Raw genomic sequence first — 26575 nt, 5'->3', positions numbered from 1 at the left:
TCCAGAGGTGAAATTCAGGCAATTTATTGTAAACAGGATTACCCTAGCATTCTACCACGTACTGGCTGTGTCACATGCTCTCTCTTCCACATCAAGCAGTGAAAAAGAAGACTTTTCAAAAAGTCATGGGTAACTAACACCTTAGTGTGTTTCGCAAATCTCATTTACCAAGCGCTGAGTAAAGAGCAGTAGCCAGGTAGTCTGTTATTGCTCAGGGACTGCAGCTTGGACCCATGTAGCTGAATCCATAAGGATGCCTGAATGATCCAACAGTAGCTCTCAATCCAAAGTGGAAACCAGACAATGCTGGAGTACGCTCAAGAGCAACCACAGTTCCCGTAAGACGACATGAGATGCCGTTCAGATTTCTTCACGTGACTTTCTCATAAAAGTGACACCGTTCAATTTCACCCCCTCCCTTTTTTTTTAAAGAGCAAAAAGTTACCCAGTAGCACATAATTTTCCACAGAAAAGATATAAGTGGATTATTTACTTTTCCAGTGGTGGAGTTATGCACTCAGGACTAGTTTTTGATCCCTCTCGTATACATCTGCAGTTTGATGAAAAGCTGCATAGTCTACAAATGCATAAAACCAGAAGGAAGTGACGATGACTCACGCACCTTCTGATGGACAAAGACAGGCTTCATACAAGGAAGCTCTTGAAGGCAGGGATAAAAAGATGGTTACAGCACCACATATGTCTGACAGTAGAAATGGAGCCCCGCTTTCGAAAGCAGCCTCCACAGCTGGGATTATCATTCTTGCCCCAAATTCAGATTATTCAGAAAAACAGCAAATGTGAAAACTTAAGATGTGAAAAGACATGGCTCTACAGAAAGAAGTCCTGGCAAATCAAGTCATATGGAGGTGAAATGTCATTTGAAAATGCCATTCTTTACTTTGCCTGAGTTAGTGAACTACAGGGCCACTTACTGTTACTAGTGCCTGTATGTCTCCAATTTCTCTTTAAGTTTTAATATTTCAAAACAGCTGTTAAATCTACAGTAACAATTTCATCCAAAATTGTATCTCATGAAAGAAAATATATTTTAAAAGTTCACTCTAGTCATCATCTGTGTGTTTGTATGTTTGAATTTATATATTCAAAAAGTAACTTTACACTTAAGGCAGTATTAGACTGGTAGCAAAACAGGATTCAGAGTCTCTATGGAGAGCACGCTATTGAAGAATCCAAGGCTTTCCTTTTTATACCTCCAAAAAGGTGTCTGTGCACGTGTTGCCTTTTATATTCATAATGGGGCAAATATTTTGGTTCGTATACTGACTGCAATTTCGTGGTAGTAAAAAGTTACAGGTGTTTAGAATAGATGATGTTGGAAAAGCATGTCACACACTCAGTGGGATCTGAAGTTGACCCTGTTTGTTTCTGTTAAATAAATACAGCAACGTGTTGATGGGAAAAAGTGACACTGATGGAACACTGCAAACCAACTATGAACAAGAATGTCAATATAATTCAATCAGAAAAAAACAAATCACAGTAATCCTGAGAAATTCAGTTTGGGACAAAATTGATGTAAGGTAAGTCTGTATTTCTAGCACTGTAAATAAGTAGGGTGTTCTAGAATTTTCCAGCATTTTACTAGTTTGAATAAAAAACATGTTCAAATTCTATAAAAAGATTAAAACCATGCCTTATATAATCAGCAATTTCACTAGTAAAAGAAAATGACATTGCTTTGTTCATTATCTGCCAAATGTAATGTTCTCCATTATTTACATGAAACCATTAAGTAGAAAGCGAAGTTGAGGATCCATTTTTAAAAAGGTTATTATCTTTCTACATGTTTTGAAGTCTTTTCTGTCAACCTAGGAGGCTTTTAGAAAAAAGCTAACATATTTTTCTTCTGACAAGTGACTATTTTACAGAATAAGGAAGTTTCTATAGGAATATCATCCAACATTTTAAGTACTGTTATATAAGGGACATTTCTCTTAGTAATGAAAAGAAAACTTTTAAAATATTAAGAGGCATGTATTTTAAAAATATTCTACATCTATAAGATTTTGTAATTTAATTACTTTGGATTTTTAATATTTCTACATAATGACATTTGACAACTTTTTTTTTTTTTTCTGTTTTTCTAATAGTGAACCAGAAAATATTAAAGTGGCCAAGATTGCTTTCCTAGCCCTTGGAAGACTCAGGAATGCATCCACTTGCACTTTCCCGCCCATGAGGAATCTTCAGAGTTTTGCAGCCATGAAGTTAATATGTGGTTTCACAAGGGGAAACAGTGGCAAACCACGCTTGAACTCAGTCATGTTCTGAATCACTTCAGGCTGCAAAGAAAAAAAGTTTTCTCTTAGTGTATTTAGCCTAAAAAGCAGACCGAACAGGACATAAACTTTATTTTTACATAAACACACTAGTTTCTACACTATATATTACATATTATATCTACTGACCTCTCTTCCTGGATCAGTAAGGTCAGAGGGTCTATGCAAACTTATGGTGAATGTCCCCAGTGGGACTCTGGGCCAGAGGGAAGAATCTTGGCTCTCCTCTGGGCACTCGAGGGCAGGCCCACTGAGGGCTCAGGACCGCCGCTTTGGCAGAGTGGTAGAGGCCAGTGTGCCCATCCGGCAAGAGCCTAATTACACTGCCAGCTTCCTCTTCTTGCAAGTAAATGCCAACCTTTCCAGATGATTAAAATGCACAAGCACCATGGAAAAGGCTGGGATAAATGTGGCTGGAGATGACTCATTGCAGAGTAACACAACTGTTCAAGCTAGAGGACAAGGCGGATAAGGGCAAAGGCTGAGTCTCTGCAGCTGAAAAAGGAAAGAATGGCAACCTGGTCTCTAAGGGAGACCTAAAGTAGATGCCCGAATACCTCGTAAACTGAAATCTCCAGGTCTTATGTGTCCTGGTGAACAAGCTCCTTCTAAGTAGGAAGTCCTCTAACAGGGCAAGCTAACATGATATTTATATTTCTTACTTGTGGCAAGGCTGGTGCTTGTGACAAATTTATATCATTTTGACATGGGAACTCTCCAACCACAGGACCTATAAAAAACAAAAGGTTTAATGCTTTGCACTTATTGATACTTGAACACAAGAGCAAACAAACAAACAAACACAAACCAGACTCAGCTCACTAAAACTCTGCACCAGGTCCCGTTCATGTACCTTTCAGATCCTTTTAGGGTGTGTGCTCCCAAGGCCTTGTTCGCTTGTCCTGCCTCCTATCCAGAGTGTCCCTAATGATGGTTCATGATGTTACTGTGCTTAAATAGCCTTGGCCACAGCTGCTTTAGTGCCCAGCTCTGACCTCACTGGACCCTGAGGCTCTGGCCACCCGGAAGGACCCAGTAAAACCACCTGGAAGGCCGGGGGAGTAAATGGTCATGGGGCAAACCGTCACAGACAGGAGATGGGAAGGACAGATAAACTGCTCACCCTTCCCCCGCCACATGCAGTTGTCCCATGCAGCTTCTTTGGAGATGCCCTACCAGCACCTGGCCTTGTTTTCTTAGGGAGCTGTGGCCAGCTCGGCACTGTGTCCTCTGCTGTTGGCTCTCTCCTTCACTGCCTCATTTCTTTTTTCCCCTTATTTTTGCTTTGACAGAGCAGACCCTGTCTCCAGTTAGTTCCCCTTCTGTGCCCCTTTACTTCCTGGTGGTCTAGAAGGGCTGTGACTATGGCATGGTACAGCTATCGCGTGCCTAAAAACACACTTTTGAAAAAGCCAATACTCAATACTTACAAGAATCCATTTCTCTGGCAAGAACATGGACGGATACCTTATGTCTTCTCGGGGCATCTACCGCCAACATTTCCTGGTTGGAAAGAATAGCAAGGTCACCCTTTTGCCCCACTAAGGAACTTAAAATGAGGTGCTCTCTTACAACCATGAAGAATCAGCTCTCACGCAGTCAGAAACAGTAAAGACGCCTCCCTTTCTTTCCCCTTACCTATAGTATTTCATTTGAACTCCACAAAAATTAGGAGGTAGGCAAGAATTATTCTTAACCCCATCTTACAATGAGAAAAGTGAGTCCAAGGAGATTAAGTGCTCAAGCCCCTACAGCTAGTAGGTACCTGGGCTGGGATTAAAACCCTAGCCTAGTTCTCATTGGGGTTTGATGCAGGGCTGCACCTACTGGTCTGCAGTGTCTGCAGAGACAATGGCCTGAGCTTAGTTAAGGGATGACCACGATGCTTGCCCCCTAAGAAAAGAAGAAAACTAACATCTCTTGAGTGTCATCTTGTATCAGCCTCTCTCCTATGTTAGCTCACTTGATTCTCTGTAAGCTAAACATCATGATGATTCTTGTTTTAGAGACTCTGACTCTAGAACAAAAAGTCACACAGGTGGAGTCACACAGCTTGGAAGGGACGGTGCCAGAAGTGAGGTTTGCTTGTTCTCTCCATTCCACCACGTTGCTTTGAGGGACTCCCCTTAGTTACTACCAAGAAAGCCAGGAGTGGTATGTTGGCAGAAGGATCCTGTGGCGAAGTGTCTCCTCACCTTTCCCTTGATGCTGGACCTGTATTTGTCTTTTGCAAAGGGAAAACACAAGTTGTGATGAAGCTTCCCCTGATGCCTCAGCCAGCAGCAATGTTTTGTAACCTCAGAGGAAGAGATCATCAGCAAAGCCATACTGACTCACGGTTATTTACGGAACAGTTATTGCAAGCCTGGCCCTGTGCAGCTGCAATGGAAGCCCTGCTGAGGTTGCACAGCAAGCTTGCCCACGGCTCTGCCAGCTGGCAGAACAGCCTCTTTCAGGAGCTCAGCCCAGGTCAGCCTCCAGTAACATGCAGTGCCTCATCTGAGAGCATCTTACTGGAGTAAAACGTTTGCTTCCAAAGATCTATTTTTGATCCCTTATCACCCAAACCTTCATCGCCCTCTTAACCTGTATCGGTTACAGCAGAATATCCTGTTCAATTTCCTGACCAACTTTGGATAATCCCCATTTTTCTAAAAACCAACCAATTGCAGAAATTTCTTAGAATTTCTCTATTCTAAGGAACACGAGAGTCCTAAGAGATACTTATAGGTATTCTGTGCAAAAAAAAGTGTCCATAGTGATAGCAGCTTAGGAAATATTTTGTTAATCAAAACTAAACAAATGCTGGGCTAAAGAAATTTTAACTATGGGGTTCTTAGAACTTTTAAAAAGCTAACATGCTCTGTGATTCACCAAGAATGAGAATAAAGAGTAGTTATTCCCAAACGTACATGGTCACGAAACCCTTTTTTCTAGGTACCCCCTATTAGTATCTCGTACCATGGAACATAGCTAGGGAAAGCCTGTTCTAGATTTAGCGTAAGCTTGGTAATAAACACTGTCATTTTTTTAAGACAAGAAAGTCAGTCTTATAACTGCTCTTTTCACAAATTCAATGATCAGGTACCACCTGTAACTTCAAATAAATAACAGAATTTGTGGAAGGAAAGAGAAATCTTCATTTCTTCTGGAAACATCACAGTAAGTCATATTAAGTCATCATTCTTTTTGAACACACATAACTAATAATGTCTTAAAATAAATGTCTTAGGAACCAAAGAGAGCTGAACATGAGCACCCTCTTTTGTAGGCAGTTGAGAACAAGTAACTAACCTCACAAAGTGTAACAGTCTTAAGTAGTAAATCAATACAACTAAAACCCACTTTATAACACCAAGGAGGAAAACATATTCCGATCTAAAACATTCTGATTAAAATATTTAAAAATCCTAAGATTGAGTATTACTAATAAAGAGATAACGATAGAGACTGTTTAATAAATGCTACTAAGTGCCAATCACTTTACATACCTCATTTCAATGAATACCCCATAATCTCTATTTTGTAAATAAGGAAGCTTAAGTAATTTGGCCAAGGTCACAGAGCTAGCTAGCTGGTGATAGGGCTGAGCCCAGAGTCTGTGCTCAGAGGCCATATGTGCTCCTGCTGCTGCCCCACAGATCACTGAGTGAGGCCAGCAGCTCTGAGCAGGGCTCTGGATGGCTGAACAGCCTGGCTGCGGACACGTGTCCTGGAGCCCTGCTCTCACACCCAACTCTGCCCCTCACGGTCCTACTGCAGCTCTCTCTCCACAGACACAAAGACTACCTGGGGTTATATTTCAGAACAGAATCTTATTTTATATATTGTTTTATTTTAAAAATATGTATGTGTTGGGAGTTCCCTGGTGGTCCAGTGGTTAGGACTCTGTGCTTCCACTGCAGGGATTATGGGTTCGATCCCTGGTCGGAGAGTTAAGATCCCACATGCTGCATGGTGTGGCCAAAAAATAAAAGAAAAAAAAAATTAAATTAAAAAAAAAAAAGTATGCGTTTTTTGTTACATACATACACACACATTTTTTTTAATAGATTTTATTTTTTCAAGCAGTTTGGGTTCACAGCAAAATTGAGTGGAAGGTGCACAGGTTTTCCATATGCCCACTGCCCCTTCACAGGCCGAGCCTCCCCCTTGTCAAAATATATATATTTTTAAAAGACTATCACTGGGACTTCCCTGGTGGTGCAGTGGTTGGGAGTCCACCTGCCAGTGCAGGGGACACAGGTTCGAGCCCTGATCTGGGAGGATCCCACATGCCGCGGAGTGGCTAGGCCTGTGAGCCGCAGCTGCTGAGCCTGCGCTCTAGAGCCCTCGCGCTACAACTACTTAAGCCCGCAACAGGGGAAGCAGCCACCACCATGAGAGGCCCGTGCACCGCGGCAAGGAGTAGCCCCCGCTTGCCGCAGCTGGGGAGGGCCCTCATGCAGCAGCGAAGACCCAACACAGCCAAAATTTAAAACTAAATAAATAATATTAAAAAAAAAAAGACTATCACTGCAAAAAAGCACAATTCTTCTACACAATGCAAGGGAGCCACGAGGTAAAGAAAATGGTAAATTGCCCAGCCAGCCATGTCCATAGCCAAAATGGTTCAAATCCCATTGCTGAGAAAGGAACATTCAAAATACTGTCTTTTACTGTCAAATTTTGAACCTAAAATTGCTACTGTCTCTCTTTTCTTATTGCTAAGGTGTTACTGGCTATATGAATACTTGTTTGCACATACAGAGACCAGAAACCTTGTCGTCCTGCAGAGGATCTGGGGGGAAAGTAACTGGTAGACGTGCTAAGTCACCCTTTTCTTCTATGAAACTATCAGCACCTCCACCTCAGGGCTATTTCCTTTTCCTCACTCTCCCACACAAGCACCAATAGTGGTGAATTAGATCTGATTAGCCTTCACTGTACAATTAATTTCACAAAATCATTCCAATGAGAACTGCAAGCACCACTCCTGTTATGGCAGTTACAACAGATCCCTGAGAAATGACCTTGAAAAGCAGATGACATCCCTCCCAGAGATGTTAGCATGAGGCAGGACCTGAGCTCCCAACGAAAAACCTGGTGTCTGATAAATCAGATATGAACCAGGAGAAGTGGCTAAGGATACTAGATAGGGTATAATTCTAAGGTACTATGGTAATTATGGAGTAGAATTTTGTTCCTTATCCTAAAAAACAGACATAAAAGTATTTTACACAAATTAGAGGTCCCAATACATTACAAAGAATATATATAGCGCTTTAGGTGCAACTCTATTGCAGCATAAATTTTTAATTTCTGCACTTAGCATGGTTACTACACATTATATGCCCACTTAAAATTTTTGCTACCCTTCTATGAATTCTGTTACAGGTGGGGAAAATTTGGATGGTGTAAACCTCTTCAAGCTGTACTGGGAAAACTTTAATGGTGGTGCCTCTCTTTTCTCTTGATGAACTGAACTTTCTCAGTGAGCTCAGGCGTTTAAAGCTCACAAATCTGGGACCTCCCTGGTGGCGCAGTGGTTAAGAATCCGCCTGCCAATGCCGGGGACACAGGTTCTAGCCCTGGCCTGGGAAGATACCACAGGCCGCAGAGCAGCTAAGTCCGTGCGCCACAACTACTGAGCCTGCACCCTAGAACCCACGAGCCACAACTACTGAGCCCGCGTGCCACAACTACTGGAGTCCGCGCTCTGCAACAAGAGAAGCCACTGCAATGTGAAGCCCGCGCACTGCAGCGAACAGTAGCCCCCCGCTCACCACAACTAGAGAAAGCCTGCGTGCAGCAATGAAGACCCAACACAGCCAAAAATAAATAAATAAATATAATAATTAGTATAAAAAGTCATTCTACTTTAAAAAAAAACTCACAAATCTCTAGTTTGGGATTAGCAGATATAAGCTACTATATATAAAATAGACAAACAATAAGATCCTACTGTATAGCACAGGGAACTATATCCAATATCTTATAATAACCTATAATAGAAAAGAATATGAAAAAGAATATATATATAAAATGGAATCACTTTGCTGTACACCTGAAACTAATACGACATTGTAAATCAACTATACTTCAATAAACACAATTAAAAAAAAACAACTCAGAAGATATCTGAACACAGTTCAAAGGTGAGTAATCATTTCTTTTATTTATTTATTTATTTATTTATCTTTTGCCGTATGCGGGCCTCTCACTGTTGTGGCCTCTCCCGTTGCAGAGCACAGGCTCCGGACGCGCAGGCTCAGTGGCCATGGCTCACGGGCCCAGCTGCTCCGCGGCATGTGGGATCTTCCCGGACTGGGGCAGGAACCCGTGTCCCCTGCATCGGCAGGCGGACTCTCAACCACTGCGCCACCAGGGAAGCCCAGTAATCATTTATTTTTAAAAGGAGCCATAGTGGCACCTAAATTAGTGAAGATGATTTACAGTTGCCAGAGACTGGAAAATAATCGGATTCCCAAGTTCTATTTGTTTTCTTTGCTCTTTCTTCCCACCAAAAGCTCAGCGATGTTCTTTGCGGGCTGGGGCGAGGAACAGAGAGAAGAAACAGAAGGGTAACCTAAACAGGTGGCTCTGGAAGCCAGGAAGGGCCATCACGGTCCTCGGTCCAGAGGGAGAGAAAAACAGTACTGAGTTCAATAGGGACTATTTCTTTTTCCTAACAGTAATATGTGTCAGAAATACTTAGGTCCACGGCTTCCCTGGTGGCGCAGTGGTTGACAGTCCGCCTGCCGATGCAGGGGACACGGGTTCGTGCCCCAGTCCAGGAGGATCCCACATGCCGCAGAGCGGCGAGGCCCGTGAGCCATGGCCACTGAGCCTGCGCGTCCGGAGCCTGTGCTCCACGACGGGAGAGGCCACAACAGTGAGAGGCCCGCGTACCCCACATACACACACACAAAATACTTAGGTCCATAAAAATGTCTTCATAAATCCTGCCTGAATGGGTTCAAAGCAGCAACACACAACACAGTGCATACAATATTTTCTTATCAGTCAAAATCTAAACATGTAAATTGAACTTACCTTATAGAATTTGATAATATCTTCCTTGGTAAGTGTTTTTAAATAGGCAACTTCTGTATTATCTAAAAAAGTAATCAAACAAGAATTTACAATATTTTCATTTTAAGTATCCCAGAACACTACACTAAATGACAATATACTTCACTCCAACACTCTTAAGAATCCATCTTTTTGAGTGATCATCTGCTCCTGCAAGTAGTAAGGGAATAAATTTCAAGTAAAAAGTAAGAGGATATCCTGTCTCTCTAGTTATGAGCTGTTGGGTCTTGGGCTAGTCACTTCAAGTTTTCTGAGCCTCAGTTTCCTCATCTAGAAATTGTCGATAACAACTACTTAACTGACAATAACACAATACCAGGGCACAGGGCAAATGCTCAATAAGTGGGAGGTATTGGGTTGGCCAAGAAGTTCACACAGGTTTTTCCGAAACATCTTATGGAAAAACCTGAACGAACTTCTTGGCCAACCCAGTACTATTAACAGTGAATCCAACTGCTAGAAAAATTACAGGTAAGGAAACACAGGCCCAAAAAATGTTACTTGGCTGAGATCTTTGGCTTGTTGGTGTCACAGTGAAAACACAACCCAACTCTTTCTGACTTCTAGTGTAGCTGAGTGCACTCCATTGTTAATCTGTTCTAAGAAAGGCACAAGGAAGCTGATAAGCAGGACACTTTGGGGAACACAGTCTCCCAAATCTAAAAGCACTGACAAATTTTGGGAGATCCCTAAAGGGAAACATTTGAACCCCTGCACCTCCAGGGCAGCACCTGTCTCAAGAGAGTTCAATTTGCACATTTTCCATTTAGAGTTATGAGAAATACCTACATATCTGTGCTCAGAGCCTCAGGGGCGTACTGAATGAACACAAAAAGTGAAATCAGATTTATTATTAGTGCATTATTATGAGATACAGATAGATCCAGCTCTAGTTCAGAGAAGGAAAAAAAAAGCTAAAGTTTCTACTAGGAAATTGTTGTTACATTAAATAAAGATTCTTTAGAAGTGGTATGCCTCCACCCCCATCCCAAATCATACTGGAACATCACCTACGAAACAAATACCATTTTGTAGAATGGCATCAATGTCCTCAAATGTTTTACTTACATGCCATGAATGTTGGGGCCCTAATTTTGTCTTACCTCTGTCAAAATTGTATTGCTGGGAGATGATTTCCCCCCAGTATTTAGCACACTCTGCAGACAGTTTCTTTGGTTTGTCTAGTCGACGAATCGCTAATGCTTGGATGTGTTTTTGGAAGGCCTCTTCTGTCATGTCCTCTATGGACTTTTCCATGGTAATTAAGAAAGCTTCCACTCTGCTTTCTAGGTAGTGAGGTGGCTTTTCCGACTGGATGATGAACCGTAAGCCCTGTATGCCATTGGCTCGGCGTGGCCCACTGAAGACAATATAGCCTGAAACGCAAACACCAGCCAGTCAGGACCTTGGCATTTGAGACATGGGTCACTCTTAATCTTTCAAAAATTATCCTGTCAGAGCAAATAAAATCTACTTTAGGGCTTTATATTATTCACCTCTGAAGAAACGAGCAATTAAAATATCTTCAGTTCCTAAGGACAGGGCAGAAGAGCTCTCTGAAGAATAGTTAGAAATTTGGAGATAAAACCCTTGTTTATCTTTCAAACTCAATATTCCCAGGCTCCTCCCTGTCTGCTAGTTAATCCCCTTCAATCCATGTTAAAGTTATTCTCGGGCTTTCCCTGGTGGCACAGTGGTTGAGAGTCCGCCTGCCGATGCAGGGGACACGGGATCGTGCCCCGGTCCAGGAAGATCCCACATGCCGCGGAGCGGCTGGGCCTGTGAGCCATGGCCGCTGAGCCTGCGCGTCCGGAGCCTGTGCTCCACAGCGGGAGGGGCCGCAACAGTGAGAGGCCCGCGTACCGCAAAAAAAAAAAAAAAGTTATTCTCATCCCTATGAAATGCTGGACTCATTTTCATCCCTTAACCATTGTCCTAGCTCGGCTTCCTTTCATGTCCAAGTTCCTTATGTGAACTTGCCTCCACTATTGCATTTCTTGCTAGATAACCCATTCCTGGACCAACTCCATTCAGACTGCAAATCTTTAGACCAAGTAACTGAAGGTCATACTTCCATTGTCACCTTGTGAGCTCATACACTACCTACCGTCTACATCTTTCCTAAACAGCATTCGTGGCTTGCCTTCTCCAGCTGCTCTGCCCCAAACCACACCTCCCTTCCTTCAGCATAGCCTTTAGAGTTTGAACACTCTTAGTAGCATTTGCCACACTGTACTACAATTATTCCTTACAGGTCTGCATCCCTGACTAGATTGTGAGCTCCATGAAGGAAAAGACCATCCATAACTTATCCACTTTTGCTGTCCAGCATCTACCATTGTGGTTATTTTAAAAAAGATTGTTACTTGGGGACACTCACCCAAATCCTTTTTCATTGGTTATTCAATGTACGTTACTGGGGCTTGTTTCCTTCCTTAATTGATCACACCTGCCAAGATCTCCAAGGCTTTTAACAGTGCCTAGAACTCTGCCAAAACATTTCCTCAGCAGACACTTACTGAGTACCTTCTATGTGCCCCAGGCTTGGGAAACAAAGGTGAATAAAAGAAAATACCTGCCCTCTCAATGAACCCAAAATTCAGTAAATCTAAGCTTCTGTGGATGGCTTGCTTCCCACCTTGTCACCCATAACAGACTTCCCTTAGCATCCCACCCAAAATGACCTTTTTATAGACTTGTATGTAATGTAAACACAGTTCATCTCCTTAAGAACTGCTGTAATGTCCATAAGATGTTAACTGCTTATCTTCTAGAAGTGGATTCCCCACAAACAGGCTTTCACAGTCTTTCTGAGTACAGCACGCCTGAAGCATCATGCTAGGGGACTGTACATGTGGAGAATGCTCTCGAGGACAATGGCTGTTCCTCAAGGACTGAGGTATCCTGCCATCCCCTGCTCCCCCCTCACCCAGCTGTTCCTTGGTGCGCAGGGTGTTGAAGCATGGCTCGGAGATGATCTGACAGAAGAGCTCCAGAAACATGTTCTCCGAGGTGCTCTGCATGTCTGTTTGGTAGTATATCTCGATGCCACAGTTATTGTGAACTTCATTCCTCTGCTGATAGACAAACCATCCTCCTAGGAAGTTTCAAGAAGACAGCAACACGTTCAAAAATTTATTTAGGGTTTAATAAAGTTACTGTTTTGTTTGGCTGTTATGAAGTTGCTCAGTTCGGCTGGTGTCTTTTGGCAGTTCCAAACTATTACAATTAATTCATTAAGAATGTGAAACTCAACTTACCCAAGGGAATGCTAATACAGTGATCTGTACTTGGTAGGCCCTCTATAAATACTCACTGACTTTAAAGGGCAAAACACTTATAAAAAACCCATTTTATGACTAAGTATTGATGCTAAATGAGATCCATTGTTAATGAAATCTACAATGTAGTGTACGTACTAGATTAGAACTAGCTAATAGCTATAAGAACTTCAACAGAAATACGACCTATGTTTTAATAACCATACAAAACAATTTTTAAATGACTAGTTGTGCCAGTATCTACTTAGCATTCTATTTCTAATATTGTTTACCAACACCCACACTGAAGGTCAGTTCACAAATTTACACAAATGTGCACAGTGCTTAGAGATGACTTAGCCTAACACCTTACTTTAGAGATGAGGAAACTAAGACCCTGAGAAGCGAGGTGACTTGTCCAAGGACACAAAGTTGGATGGTGGAGAGCTAAGACAAAAATGCAGATATGCTGATCAAGCACTCATCAAAGTTATAAACAGATGGCCATGCTTTATGATCTGACAACTATTCCATGAGCAGTAAATGTGACTAAGCAAATACACCGTGCTTAGTCACCGCCTGATGACCATGTGCTATGGTTTTTGAATGGCAGTTTGTTCGTTCATTCAATCATCTGTTCTTTCAGCTGTACCGAGCGGCTTGTGGGATATTAGCTTCCCAACCAGGAATCGAACCAGGGCCCTAGGCAGTGAAAGTGCAGAGTTCTAACCACTGGACCACCAGGGAATTCCCTTGAATGGCAGTTCCTGATTCTCCCTCTCTGCCATGCTGCGGTGACTGAGGAACAAACTAAGTGAAGTTTGAAAGTAACCATTATCAGGTCTGTAATGACTGGCCATGCAGAATAGCAGTGCTGTGCTCAAAGTGTCTCTGAGCATTCAACAGAGAGATCCTGAGGTAATGCTTTAGTAGCTACTCAAGTGAGCCAGACACAGACTCCAGCCTTAAGAAAGGTATAGCCTAACGGGGGAGATGGAGATGCACTTCAATCCCAATACAAGAGAAGAAGTGCTGAGTAGGTTAAACAAGGAAAGGTTCAGAAAACCTGTGCTGGGGGTTCAGAAGAGGAAGTGATTACTTTTAGAAAAAGTTCAAAGAAAAAAATCAATGCTTCTCATCCCTGGTCTAACATACTTCCCACCATACAGTTCTGAACAATATTGAAAATAATGCTTAATGAGTTCTATATCAAAGGAAACCACTGTTAATGTAAAAGTAACCCAACATTGCAAACTCCAATATATTATTATCAATTCTTTATATTAATTCCTTACCAAATATGCATGCAACGAATACATGGTGTTATCTGCACCTGTGAGTCTTCTGCCAAAGACTCCTATGCACTCCTAATTCTAATTTACATTTTTTATAAATAAATTTTATTTCATGCTTCACAGTCAACATTTCTTTAGTTTTGTGATTTTTCCCTAACTCCTCTATACTCAATTACCAGTCAATTGCAGTATCATTCTCTTCAAAATAATTGCCTACCTCCAATTTTACCTCTTTGGCACTCCTACAGATAATTTTCCCACAGAATTATCTACCTCTAGCTATAAATAGTAGAGGACCCCAGTAGATCTTTACCATAAAACTATATATTATCATCCAAGTGACTTCAACTCATCTGTAATCACACACAATATTATGTCAAAGTAGTCCATTACCAAAGATATAGCATTTCCACTTACTGTCAGGGAGCTGAACTTCTCTATACCGAACCAGCTGACTTGGAAGGAGAGGTTTTGTATGAGCATGTTCAATAAGGGTGTCTTCAACCATCTGCATAATTCCTAATGCAGCCTGTGGAAGAAGATAGGTCATAGCACATTACAAATCACAAAGGTATCTTGATTAGATAGTAGCCCATGCAATATGAAACAACATGCTTGTGAAACTAACCTAGTTTATCATAAAAGTGGATTTTTAAATCTTAAATACATTTGATCCTGTTCAAATGGATAAAAACTGAACTCATCAATTTGCAATAGAGTCAGTATGGTAGCAGTGAAGAGAAACAGAGACCCAGACAATCATCAGCACTGATCTCGACTCTGGGGAAAAGGCACTGCCAAAGCTGGGGAGGTATTGATGATGGAAAGGTGGTCCCACGTCAATGACCCACACCAGACAACTGGGGCTATAGCAAAGCAAAGGAGGTAAGCATGAGGCTTTATTCTGAATAAAACTGACCTGGGGAAGAATACTGTCTCAGCCACTTATTAGCACCTGACCTTGGCATATTGTTTTGGAGGCAATATAACAGAGTGGTAGAGAGTGTGGGCTTTTAAGACAGACTACCAAGGGAATCTGGAATGCTTTCCACGTGCTAAACACTTAGAATATACTATTTAATTTAATCCTTATAAGTAATTTTACCGATAAGGGAATTGAGCATAGAGAGATTAAGACGTTTTCAGAAGATTACATAACTTGTAAGCGGAGGAGTCAAGGTTTGAATCCAGGCTGATTCTACACCATGTGCTCTTATCCACTACACAGTCCTGCTGTCCTACAGAGTAGCTATAATTATTCCCATTTCCTTCAATGATTGCAAGAGGCAGGCAAAAACAGAGGAGACAGCTGTGAAAGTAGGTCCACAGTTAACCATGATCATTCTGCTCCCCCATACCCTCCCCTACCCTCCTGCACAGGGCAGGGAAGCCTGAGTCAACACTAATGTGCTTATACAGCCACACTGTGGTGGTTAGTTCGTAATCTTAGACCAACTAGGGTAAAATTTTCTCTTGCAATGATGCACAAAAGATTATTGCTAAAACCTCAATCCCGCACCTGCTTTGTTATGTTTCCATGGAGAAGGGCTTCAATGTGCAGCCGCGACAGGAGCTGAGGTATGAAGGCCTTAAGGCGAGGAAGGGTAACATCTGTAAACAAGAGTAAGAAATAGTAAGCTCTACCTATAAGGTTTTTTAAAAAAAAACTCTGAGGTAATTTGAGATTTACAGAAGAGTTGCAAAAATATTACAGGGAGTTCCCATATACCCTTCACCCAGTTTTCTCTTACGTTAACATCTTCAACAACCATAGGATGATGATCAAAACTAAGAAGTTAACACTGGGACAATACTATTAACTAAAATACAGACTTTATTTGGATTTCAGGTTTTCCACTAATATCCCTTTTCTGTTCCAGGATCGAATCCACAATCCCACCTTGCATTTAGTTGTCATGTGTCCTTAGTTTCCTCCAATCTGTAACAGTTCCTTGGTCTTTCCTTGCCTTTCATGACCTTAAGATTTTTTTTTTTTTTCCCAGTACGTGGACCTCTCACTGTTGTGGCCTCTCCCGTTGCGGAGCACAGGCTCCGGACGTGCAGGCTCAGCGGCCATGGCTCACGGGCCCAGCCGCTCCGCAGCACGTGGGATCTTCCCGGACAGGGGCACGAACCCGCGCCCCCTGCATCGGCAGGTGGACTCTCAACCACTGCGCCACCAGGGAAGCTCTGACCTTAAGAGTTTTAAGCAGTACTGCTCAGTTATTTTATAGAATGCCCTTTATTGGGGCTTGTCTAGTGTTTTCTCGTGCTTAAATTGAGCTTCTGTATCCTGAGAAAGAATACCCCAGAGGTAATATGTCTTTCTCAGGGCATCACGTCGGGGGCACATGATGCTGTTACGCTGTAATACTGGTGATGTAAACACTGACCACGTGGCTATAGTGCTGTCTGCCAGGGGACTGTTTTAATCTTTTGGTTATAATTAAGTAACTCACGTATGCTCTACAAGCAATTAGGAAAAGCCACCCCACCAATGCCTTCTTTTCCCATTATAATTTTTAAATATTTACTTTGGAGGAAATACTTTGAGACCACACAAATATTTTGTCCTTACTTAACTTTTACCCACTAATTTAGCATTCAATGGTGGATATTGCCTGTATCATATATTATTATGGAATCCTAATAGTGAATTTTCTGTTCTTCTCATTACTTTTACATGTACTGATTTAATTCTTCAGTAAAGAAGAGTTGTCCCTTCTCCATTAGGACACCATACTAATAAATGCTACAATGGATGCTAAAATTAGTGAATAAAATTTAAAGAGAGACATAGGAAGGGAATTAACAAGTGCTTACTATGCATCAGGCATTTTATAGATGTTATCTTATAAACTATAAATTATGCGTTATTATCCCCATTTTAAAGGTGAGAAAACTGAAGTTAAGAAAATTTAAGTTTCTTGTCCAAAGTCATCAAGCTAGTAAGTGGCAGAGCTGCATTTGAATCTAATTCCAAAATGCATACCCATCCCACTCCACTGCACTGCCCTAGAAGTCCCCTTCACTAGACCCCTCAGCTCTCTCTGCAAACTTCTATAACAATACTCAGTCTCTTTGCCTCTACAAAAAACAATCTGTTTTACATTTACGCTTTGCCACTAGACTGGAGCTCCTTGATCCAAGAAACCCCACCTAATTGATCATTTTTTAATCTCAAGCACCTGCAGTCTGGCGCCTGGTGCATAGCAGGCAGGCAGTAAATGCGGTTGGACCACACTGAATTCTGAGGTTCTTGCTACCCTGGCACCTGGAGAGCTGACAGACTTAGAGTCACGGGGGAGCCAGCCTCTCATATTGAGTTGTCTCCAGATTAAGCCATGTTGGCATTACCGGATTATTGATGAATATATATATCAAAACAGAATGATTATTAGAGCAGAAAATTTCAGCCGAAAAAGTGCTGACTTTCTCTTTATAAAACACATTTTAGGAAGGCATCACACGCCTATGTGAAACTTTAGAACTAATTCTGCTTACAATTCATATACCATCTGACCCAGAATCTAACAAAGGGGGTGGGAATCCCCAAATCTCTGCTTTTGGATCATGCTGAATGCAGGTTCGGTCTCTTGAAAATGTATTTAAAATCAATTATGTGGTATTTTTTAAAAAAGGTAAAATTCCTGCTTGTTACAACCGGATGTGACTCATAATCATTTTACAAAGAAAAGTGTATTAACTGTCCAGATTAAAAACGTATCTGTTCTAGTTAATGAATTTTATAATCTATATGCCTACTCAACCAATAAAATAATGACCTTCAATACTTTGCTCTTGATTTGTCACTAAAGTCATCAAAGGCGCAGTGATACACAATAAGAAAGGACTTGTCATAAAAGATCATTAAAGGACTTCCCTGGTGGCGCAGTGGTTGAGAGTCCGCCTGCCGATGCAGGGGACACGGGTTTGTGCCCCGGTCCGGGAGGATCCCACATGCCGTGGAGCGGCTGAGCCCATGAGCCATGGCTGCTGGGCCTGCGCGTTCGGAGCCTATGCTCCGCAACGGGAGAGGCCGCAACGGTGAGAGGCCCGCGTACCGCAAAAAAACAAAAACAACAACAACAAAAATGCCTAAGCATTCTTTCTGTGTGATAAGACTTTCAAGTTCAGCCCTTTTTTCCTTTTTTGAAAACTTCAATATTAACAAGGTAAGTGCTTGGGTCAAAACACTGTCATCTGCAGAAATCTGTTAACAGTAATAACTGACTATTGTGGGTCCAGGTTGAAAACAGCAAATGTGGTTATAAACTGCCTGAATACAAAAGCCACTTCAAAGGCCACCACTGCTTTTCTAAAAACAAAAACAAAACAAAAACAAAAAAACCCAAAAAACAGTATGCACAGCTGGCTTTAATGGAACTACAAGTCATTAGAAAGCATAAATACTAGGTAATAGGATAAAACCAAAATGATTTTAGAAAAGAATGAAGAAAGCATTAGGCTATAAGTAGAAAGAGTCTCACCATCCAGGGCTTCTTTCAATTCATCTTTAGTCCAGGCCACTTCAGTCATCAGCAAGCGGAGGTAGTACATGGCGTGCTGGTGAGGCTGTTCAGCTCGGAAATTGTTAAGAGATCGCATATACTAGTGAAGGGAGACGTGGGTTTGTTAATTTTATCGATCTTTTTAAAATCATTTCAAAAGGTCAGCTATAATCAAACTTCATTTTGCATAAATGATGTGTTAAATGGGATGCAGAGATATCTGCTTCATCTTCCTTTTCGAAGTTATGTAATTTAGAATGGGACTTACTCCTCTCTCCCTTTGATACATACTTAAACTAAAGAGCATGCTTTTTCTTTCTTTTTTCTTGAAGTCTTATTTTTTTAAAGTAATTTTTTTGTTTTCTGTGCCCATAATTAAGAAATGTAAAGTTAAAGTTAAGAAATGTAAAAGGTAAAATTCTGAGAACAGAACTTCAATTAAATTCAATTAAAATATATGTTCCTTATAACACCAGAAATAGTATCAGGAGTGAGGTGTGTACACTGAGTCTTAAAAATGATTGCGGACCTCCCTGGTGGCGCAGTGGTTAAGAATCCGCCTGCTAATGCAGGGGACACAGGTTCGAGCCCTGGTCCGGGAAGATCCCACATGCTGTGGAGCAACTACGCCTGTGCACCACAACTACTGAGCCTGTGCTCTAGAGCCCGTGAGCCACAACTACTGAGCCCGTGTGCCACAACTACTGAAGCCCATGTGCCTAGAGCCCATGCTCTGCAACAAGAGAAGCCACCACAATGAGAAGCCTGCACACCTCAACGAAGAATAGCCCCCGTTCACCGCAACTAGAGAAAAGCCCGCATGCAACAACGAAGACCCAACGCAGCCAAAAATAAATTAAATAAATAAATTTTAAAAAACGATTGCATGTTGTATTTTCAAAAGGTTTTTTTTTTTTTTTTTTGCCATACTGCAAGGCATGAAGGATCTTACTTCCCTGACCAGGGATCGAACCTGTGCCCTCTGCAGTGGAAGCTTGGAGTCTTAACCACTGGACCACCAGAGAAGTCTTGGGCATACTTTTTCTTTGTCCAGGCTGCTGCTTTAACCCCAGCATCTGACATGTACTCTAAGTACCTTCACTACGGGATCTCTTTCATCTCTCAGAAAGTTATCCCCAGTTTTCAAGGCCTCCATCTCTTGGCATCCTTTAATTCTTCACCATAAGGTCATCCCAAAAGTCTCTCTAAGCAAGCAACATGGATATGTATATATATAAAATATTGAATCTTGATTTGAAAACTGATGATAATTTCTTTGGGTGTACAATGAAGGTCATAGTTTGGCTTTTAAAGTAGCTATCCATCCCACATTTCCATTACTGGACCAACCATGAGTTGAATTTAAGTGGAAGATAACATCAAGTCTAAATAGTCTGCCCTAATGTGACAAGGCTGCATGGAAGGCTGAGGTCCCACCTGCAGAATAGAGGGTTCTTCTTTTTTTTTTCCCTTTTTATTTATTTATTTATTTTTTATTTTTGGCTGTGTTGGGTCTTCATTGCTGCACGTGGGCTTTCTCTAGTTGCAGCGAGCGAGGGCTACTCTTCGTTGCAGTTCACAGGCTTTTCACTGCGGTGGCTTCTCTTGTTGCAGAGCACAGGAGCTAGGCACGTGGGCTTCAGTAGTTGTGGCTCATGGGCTCTAGAATGCAGGCTCAGTAGTTGTGGCGCATAGGCTTAGCTGCTCTGCGGCATGTGGGATCTTCCCAGACCTGGGCTCGGACCTGTGTCCCCTGCACTGGCAGGCGGATTCTTAACCACTGAGCCACCAGGGAAGCCCTAGAGTGTTCTTCTTAAATGGAGGTTGGATGAAACCTTCAAGGAGTCCCTGAAAGCCACTAGATCTACCTCAGACTCCTCTCTGAAAGTCAGTGCTATCCTAGCTCTTAGGGCCTACAGAGAAAGGGGCCAGGTGTCCACCAGAGTCTCCCAGGCTTTCCTTCTGGATAGAGTATAGGATTCAGCAAAGATAGGATAAAATGACTGCCACAGGGTTATGAATGCTTCTTTTCCTCCTCGCCCCTTTTTCAAAAATGTTCATAATGTGGCAATATCACCTTATGAATTAAAAAATTATAAAAATAAGTTGAGAAAACTTACTGCCTCTTTGATAATTTCAAATCTTTTTTCATCAATCTCAAAGGTAGCCATTTTTTCAATGATCTTCTTTAGCAAAATTGGCTGCTTGTCATTATAACCTTTCACCGAGAGCTACGGAAAGAGTTCAGGATATTAAAAGTCTAAAATTAACATGAAACAACTTCAACTTGACTTTAAAACATGTAGAAAATCCCCAAACCAGGTGTATCAAAATAAAAATAAAACAAGAAATTAAATGAATTTCATTTCTCATAAATATAGTTCGACACTTAGGAAGATAACATTGACCATCTTTATTTACTAATATCCAAAATCATATGCTTTTCCTAAACAAAAACAATAGCAGGAAAACTTACCTGGTGCCAAACTACGGCAGTACACACTATATATCATCAAAATTCAAATTCTCATTAAGTCAAAATTAATTATAGAATGTGTTTTAAATTTAACCTTCAAAAAGAATTTCTAAAGAATGGGAGGCTTAAGATTTTTATAGTTGTGTTAAGAAGGTAAAAATCATAGAGGAGGGTTACCTAGCAAACTACTGGATATGTCCCCAAATTGTTTATATTTAAATATTTTTAAAAATCATCTTTTAAGAAATCAGGAAGTCCCAATTTTGTATCATATGGCATTTTGCCACTTTTCTTGTCCAATGTTGCCCAATAATGGTCCATAGGTCTCACTACTTGCTTGTTTGATGAGTTCTGCTGATGTACCAAAAGCCAGTGGCAAAACAGATGTGAAGTAAGGATACACTGTATGTACTGTCTGGATTTTGCCTTAGGACAATTTACTTTAATAGTTTCTGAAAGCATAACGTTTTGAAAAGCAGGGGAAGCCTATTATCACATTTCCTACTATTATATTGCCACATGGTGGCACCCACAGAGGTTAGAGGATACACTGGAACTAGAATATCTCTGGACGCCTCTACCTTATGAAAATGGATAGGCAAGGGGCTTCCCTGGTGGTGCAGTGGTTGAGAGTCCGCCTGCCGATGCAGGGGACACGGGTTCGTGCCCCAGTCCGGGAAGACCCCACATGCCACGGAGCGGCTGGGCCCGTGAGCCATGGCCGCTGAGCCTGCGCGTCTGGAGCCTGTGCTCCGCAACGGGAGAGGCCACAACGGTGAGAGGCCCGCGTACCGCAAAAAAAAAAAAAAAGAAAAAGAAAAAGAAAAAGAAAATTGATAGGCAAGTATCTCAGCAGGAGTGAAGGTCACTGCCCATGGAAAGCACATCCTGTACTGTGGGAACTAGACTGACAACTAGCAGAAAGCCCATCTGTCACACATTAAAAATGATTTATTTTAATGGTGATATGCTATTAAAACTCAACAGCAAAAAATAAACCATAGATTATTACTTTTCTATTTGGATTTTATTTTGACCTCTGAGCTTCAAATTTCCCTGGACTCTGAGAATGGTTAGGTTATATATATTCTTATACATTAAACAAAAACTACCAGAAAAGTTACTTGTATGAAGAAAAAAAGTCACTGCAAAATAAATAAAATTTAAAAACCCTAAAACCTTTTGTATAGAATTAGAAAGAGTACACAGTGCACGCTCTCATTTTAGTTGTTATGAAAACATACAACATATTTTTAAGAAAAGTGAAGGTGAATGTGTGCTAGAAGAGGGATGTTAATTTGGAAATGAGATATAAGTTTGGAAACATAACAGAAACGGTTTCAAGAGAAAGGATCTAGTTATTTCTTGGGATGCATTTAATAATGTTTATCTTAAAACACACTTAAAAGCAGTTAATGATACATGCTACAAAATAAATTAAATGAAAATGTCAGTCGTATTGGAACACAGGAACTTTCTACTACTGTCAGCAGAAATAAAGAAGCTTATAATATAAGTAAAATTCAGCACCACAACAGTAACTATGGGTATCTTTCACTTACAGATGTTAATATATTCAAATACATGGAAAGAACAACATGCTTTCAGGGTTAATAAGTTAAACATTTCAAGCAGAGGAACATGCAAATAAACGTAGCATAAATACATGTTCACAAGATGCACTAAACTCTACTAAATCATTTGTTAGTGGAACTAATACTAACTTGAGTTCTTCAATCATTAAAAAGGTGCAAGGAAAAAACCATCAATCTTCTTGTTTTAAAATGCAGAAGTTAATAGTTTTCCCAAGCTCAACATAATGCTTAAACGGTGTGACGCCTTTTCTTTCGTTTTCATTTTACTTACAAGTATTGCATTCATTCCTGATGCAATGCCATAGCTCAAACCTGAGAGGCGTGCTGCATATGTATACTCTTTTAAATCATCCTTCAATAACCTGATAAACAGGTATGTCATGTTGCAATGGAGAGGATCAGCATAAATGTAGCGACTAACAAAAAGAAAAACAAAAGAAATGCTTTGATACTTCAAGCAGTGGCATGGTAATGAAGAAACATGACCGAAGAGTATGAATATGCAGCCTCATGATCTGAATTTCTAGGGAAATAGTACAGGCCAACCTTTTGTTTTACAATGGCAGGAAGACTTCATTCTCTGTTGTCAAAGACCAAGACTTCAGATACAGAATGGGAGAGGTCTAAACCTAAATCAGGGTCCAATTTTGTTTTGAGGAGAAAAATATGACAGTCTGATGAAAGATGTTTAAAAAAAAAGAAATCAAGGAAAATTTGCATAATATGAATGGCATATTGCTGAATACTTAACAGTAAGAGCTAACTTAAAAATTAAATGATGCGAAAATATGATTAGTCACAAAAAAAGAAATTAAACTCACACCCTCAATCAAAAATGCTTCCAGCAAATCAATATAAAAAATGTTGATGAGTGGAAGGCTCTAAGACGTGGGTACTTACATACATCCCATAGATGGTATTTTGGAGGTCATAGCTCAAGCCTGCTAGCTCTGCTGCATATGCATACTCGTTGAGTGAGTCTTTGAGGAGCTCAAGGTACAAATAGGCCATGTTACAGTGCAAGGGGTCCACATAAGCAAATGGGCTGGAAGAAAATGTTGACAGTAAAATAGCTGATTTATTACTTCCCAATGTGATATGGCCTTTCGAGATGGATCAAGGAACTGAACAGGGGTTAAAATAACTTCCTGAAGATACACTTTGAATACACATGAATTCTCATGAGGAAAAAAACAAGATGTTTAAAAAAGAAGCTTGAAATATGCTATGTGTGCTGGTAGTGGTGAAGAGGGAGAAGGAATTGCTTACCCCAGATGGCGTGGTAGAACTGACAAGTTAGAAACACTGCGTAGGTAAGGAGGAACAGGCCAAAACGCATGCCTACATTTAGGCTAATAGGAGAAGGCATGGCTGACAGAGCTGATAACAGCATGTGTGTGTCCTCCTTCTCCCTCTAAGCAAGCCATACCCTTGGTGGACAGGAGGATGAGATTGAGAAGTTTGTGTGCTATGATTATATAAACTTAAAAGGGAAAAACTGAGACTTGAAAGAGAAAGATTAAGACCTGTGAAAATGTTAGCTTATCTCTTGAGTTTCCTCCCAAACCAAGAGACTGGAACACTGTCAGTAAAGTAATTGATAATATCCATCATACAACTACAGCCAGAACTAGGAAAAAATATTAAAACAGGAAAATTTTTAAGTGAGAAAGAGCAACAAAAGAGAGGAAATAATTACAGAGTGCAAGAGCTAAATAGGACCACAGAGATGACCTGACTTAAATCTTCGTTTCCCAAATAAGAAGCATCACTTTCCTCATGTCACCTGGGCTAGTAGCAGCAGAGTCAGGATTCAGATTTGAGTCAACTGACCTATTCATTTGACTATGTGACACTGCTTACCTTTATGAGAAGCAAGTAAAAGATTCCTTCATTCAACAAATATGTACTACATTCTCACTATAGTGCTAGGCACTTCTCTAGGTACTGGGAATAAAGAAGGAACAAATCAGGCAGAGTCCCTGACTTCACAGAGTTTAGAGCCTAGTTGGAAGAGACAAATAATAAATTTAAATATGATACATCAGGTGGTGATAGTGTTATGGAGAAAAATTATGCAGGGTCAGAGGAACGGGAGTGATGGGTAGTGGGACAGGAAGATTGCTAATTTACATAAAATTATTAGTAATAAATTAAATTGTTATTATTAAAATTATTATTATTAATCAAGGCCACTCTGAAAGGTGACATCTGGGTCCAGACCTGAAAGAAGCAAAGGAGCAAGCCCTGGGGATATCTGGGTGAACTTTCCAGGCTGAGGAAACAACCAGTACAAAGGACCTGAGGTAGCCTCGTGGCTTGGTTTGTTTGGCAGCAAATTAAAAATTTCACTCTATCTATAGCACAGTAAATATAACCGACGCACTGACATCAGAGCCAGAAATTTTATCAAAAACTGATAATTAAGTAAAAATAGGGGTAAAATGCTTAGCTACAGAGAATTGAAATCAAAGAGAAAATTCTAAAGCTATACATTCTCCACCTGGCAAATCTAAATAACACTCTGTCATTTAATTTTTTAAGTATTATACATGATGACAGACTTCCTTCTTTAGTCAAACAGAAGGAAGCAGTTCAGAAACTTACTAGCACAACTCACAAAAGCATCAAAGCAAAAGAGAGTCCTTGAAAGGGTTCATCCCCACAGGCACCCTTAGGTGGAAGTGCAAAGCTAGAAAAAAACAAATCTGGGAGTTCAAAGTCATATGGATCAAGCTCAGAACGCAATTCCAAGAAGTGTCCTAAAATGCTGCATCCACAGCAGCTATGCTGGTGAACTGGAGAGTGTCCTAAACTAACTTTTAAAAGAGAACATGATTCAAGTGGAATTCTTAAATCCTGGTTCACTTGTTCACTTAAAACATACTATTTTGTAACCAGATGTTATATGCTTAAATATGGATCACAGAGTTTTAAAAACTGTACATATGCATAATATTATCCTATTTCTGAAAAGATTAAAAGGATAGACACAAACAGAAAATTTATTTAAGAACGTACAAGAAACCTAATAGTGTTTACCTCTAGAGAGACCAGAACACGGAGACGGATTGGTGGGAAGCAGACATTTTAAATTCTGAGAACTATGCTAGGCAGTTTAGAGAACGCAAACATATCAAATGGTCTCTCAAAAGGTATTCTGAAGCCAGATCATAGAAGCCAAATGGGAAAGTGTGACAAGCTGCTTAGAGGGTTAAAAATATCACTCTGAACTATCAAAAAATAAAACCAGCTTTGTAATGCTCTCTACCAACAGCAAGCCATAATCAGAAAGCCCATGTTTGATGTAAACAAACAAACAAACAAAAAACAACACCAACAATCTCAGCGCAGCTCTAGATAATCTATGAATCTCATGCTATAAATAAACAATGTTTACATCCCTACAGTCTCAACATACTTGTTTGTGAACTATTAACTTCCTACATAAGAGATTCTTTTTCTCTTTTCTAAAACATTTAAAACACATCCAGCTTTCATTTCATGCCAAGCAAATCAAATAAAAATTAATGAAAAAGTTGATCATTATACTGAACATTATTAAAAAATGATCGGTTTATTTTATAAACACAAACCACTGAATTTTAGAAATATAGAATTATAGAGTGCAAACTCACAAAGTAAAATTTAAATTGAGTGATAACATTATCACACAAATAAAAGGAGATAGAGATAAACTAAAGATTTATACTGAGAAATCATTGCAACAGTAGCATTATTCAGAAATTTTATTAAACATCTTCTACCAAGCCCGGGATACAGAAAGCAATATCTGAGGGCTCCAGACAATTAAAGGGCTGGAAGGAATTCAAGATCATTTAGTAACGACTACCTCTTCTTCTGGGCAAGTTCCAGGAATATAAAACCAAAACAACAACAGAAAAAAACACCCCAAATTATTTAATCTTTCTTCAGTGAAACTTCTGGTGAGTCTACAGCCTTCCCTTAACAGGAAGGAGCAGCTTTTCTTTGTCTAGGCTAAAAAACTCTAATTCCTTTTATTTCCAGACATAGGTCCTTAAGGAAGCAAAGAAAACTTT

At 40.5% G+C, this 26575-nt stretch overlaps 1 protein-coding gene across 10 annotated transcripts in view; it reads right to left on the bottom strand.

Annotated features, from left to right (window-relative positions):
• Window positions 1-8: 8 nt before the first annotated feature.
• IDE (insulin degrading enzyme) overlaps window positions 9-26575 on the bottom strand; it is a 113198-nt gene continuing 86631 nt past the window's right edge. For 6 of the 10 annotated variants that reach the window (XM_019939567.3, XM_073794190.1, XM_019939565.3 and 3 more), the window contains 11 exons: window positions 23415-23559; window positions 20564-20674; window positions 18423-18543; window positions 15452-15543; window positions 14350-14461; window positions 12307-12474; window positions 10481-10753; window positions 9339-9400; window positions 3734-3806; window positions 2966-3033; window positions 9-2306 (listed from right to left, as the gene is read on the bottom strand). In XM_019939567.3, the coding sequence (XP_019795126.2) occupies window positions 2211-2306; window positions 2966-3033; window positions 3734-3806; window positions 9339-9400; window positions 10481-10753; window positions 12307-12474; window positions 14350-14461; window positions 15452-15543; window positions 18423-18543; window positions 20564-20674; window positions 23415-23559 (1321 nt within the window). In that variant the 3' untranslated portion in view covers window positions 9-2210. Of the gene's footprint in view, window positions 2307-2965; window positions 3034-3733; window positions 3807-4218; window positions 6254-9338; window positions 9401-10480; window positions 10754-12306; window positions 12475-14349; window positions 14462-15451; window positions 15544-18422; window positions 18544-20563; window positions 20675-22785; window positions 22931-23414; window positions 23560-26575 lie in introns of those variants that run through there. The other 4 variants (XM_019939566.2, XM_019939569.2, XM_019939570.3 and 1 more) reach the window with 3 other exon arrangements.

The sequence above is a fragment of the Tursiops truncatus genome, chromosome 16, assembly GCF_011762595.2.
Source record: "Tursiops truncatus isolate mTurTru1 chromosome 16, mTurTru1.mat.Y, whole genome shotgun sequence".
NCBI classification, from domain to species: Eukaryota; Metazoa; Chordata; class Mammalia; order Artiodactyla; family Delphinidae; genus Tursiops; species Tursiops truncatus.
Note: the sequence above shows the minus strand (reverse complement) of the source record. Positions and strands in the feature narration are given on the sequence as shown.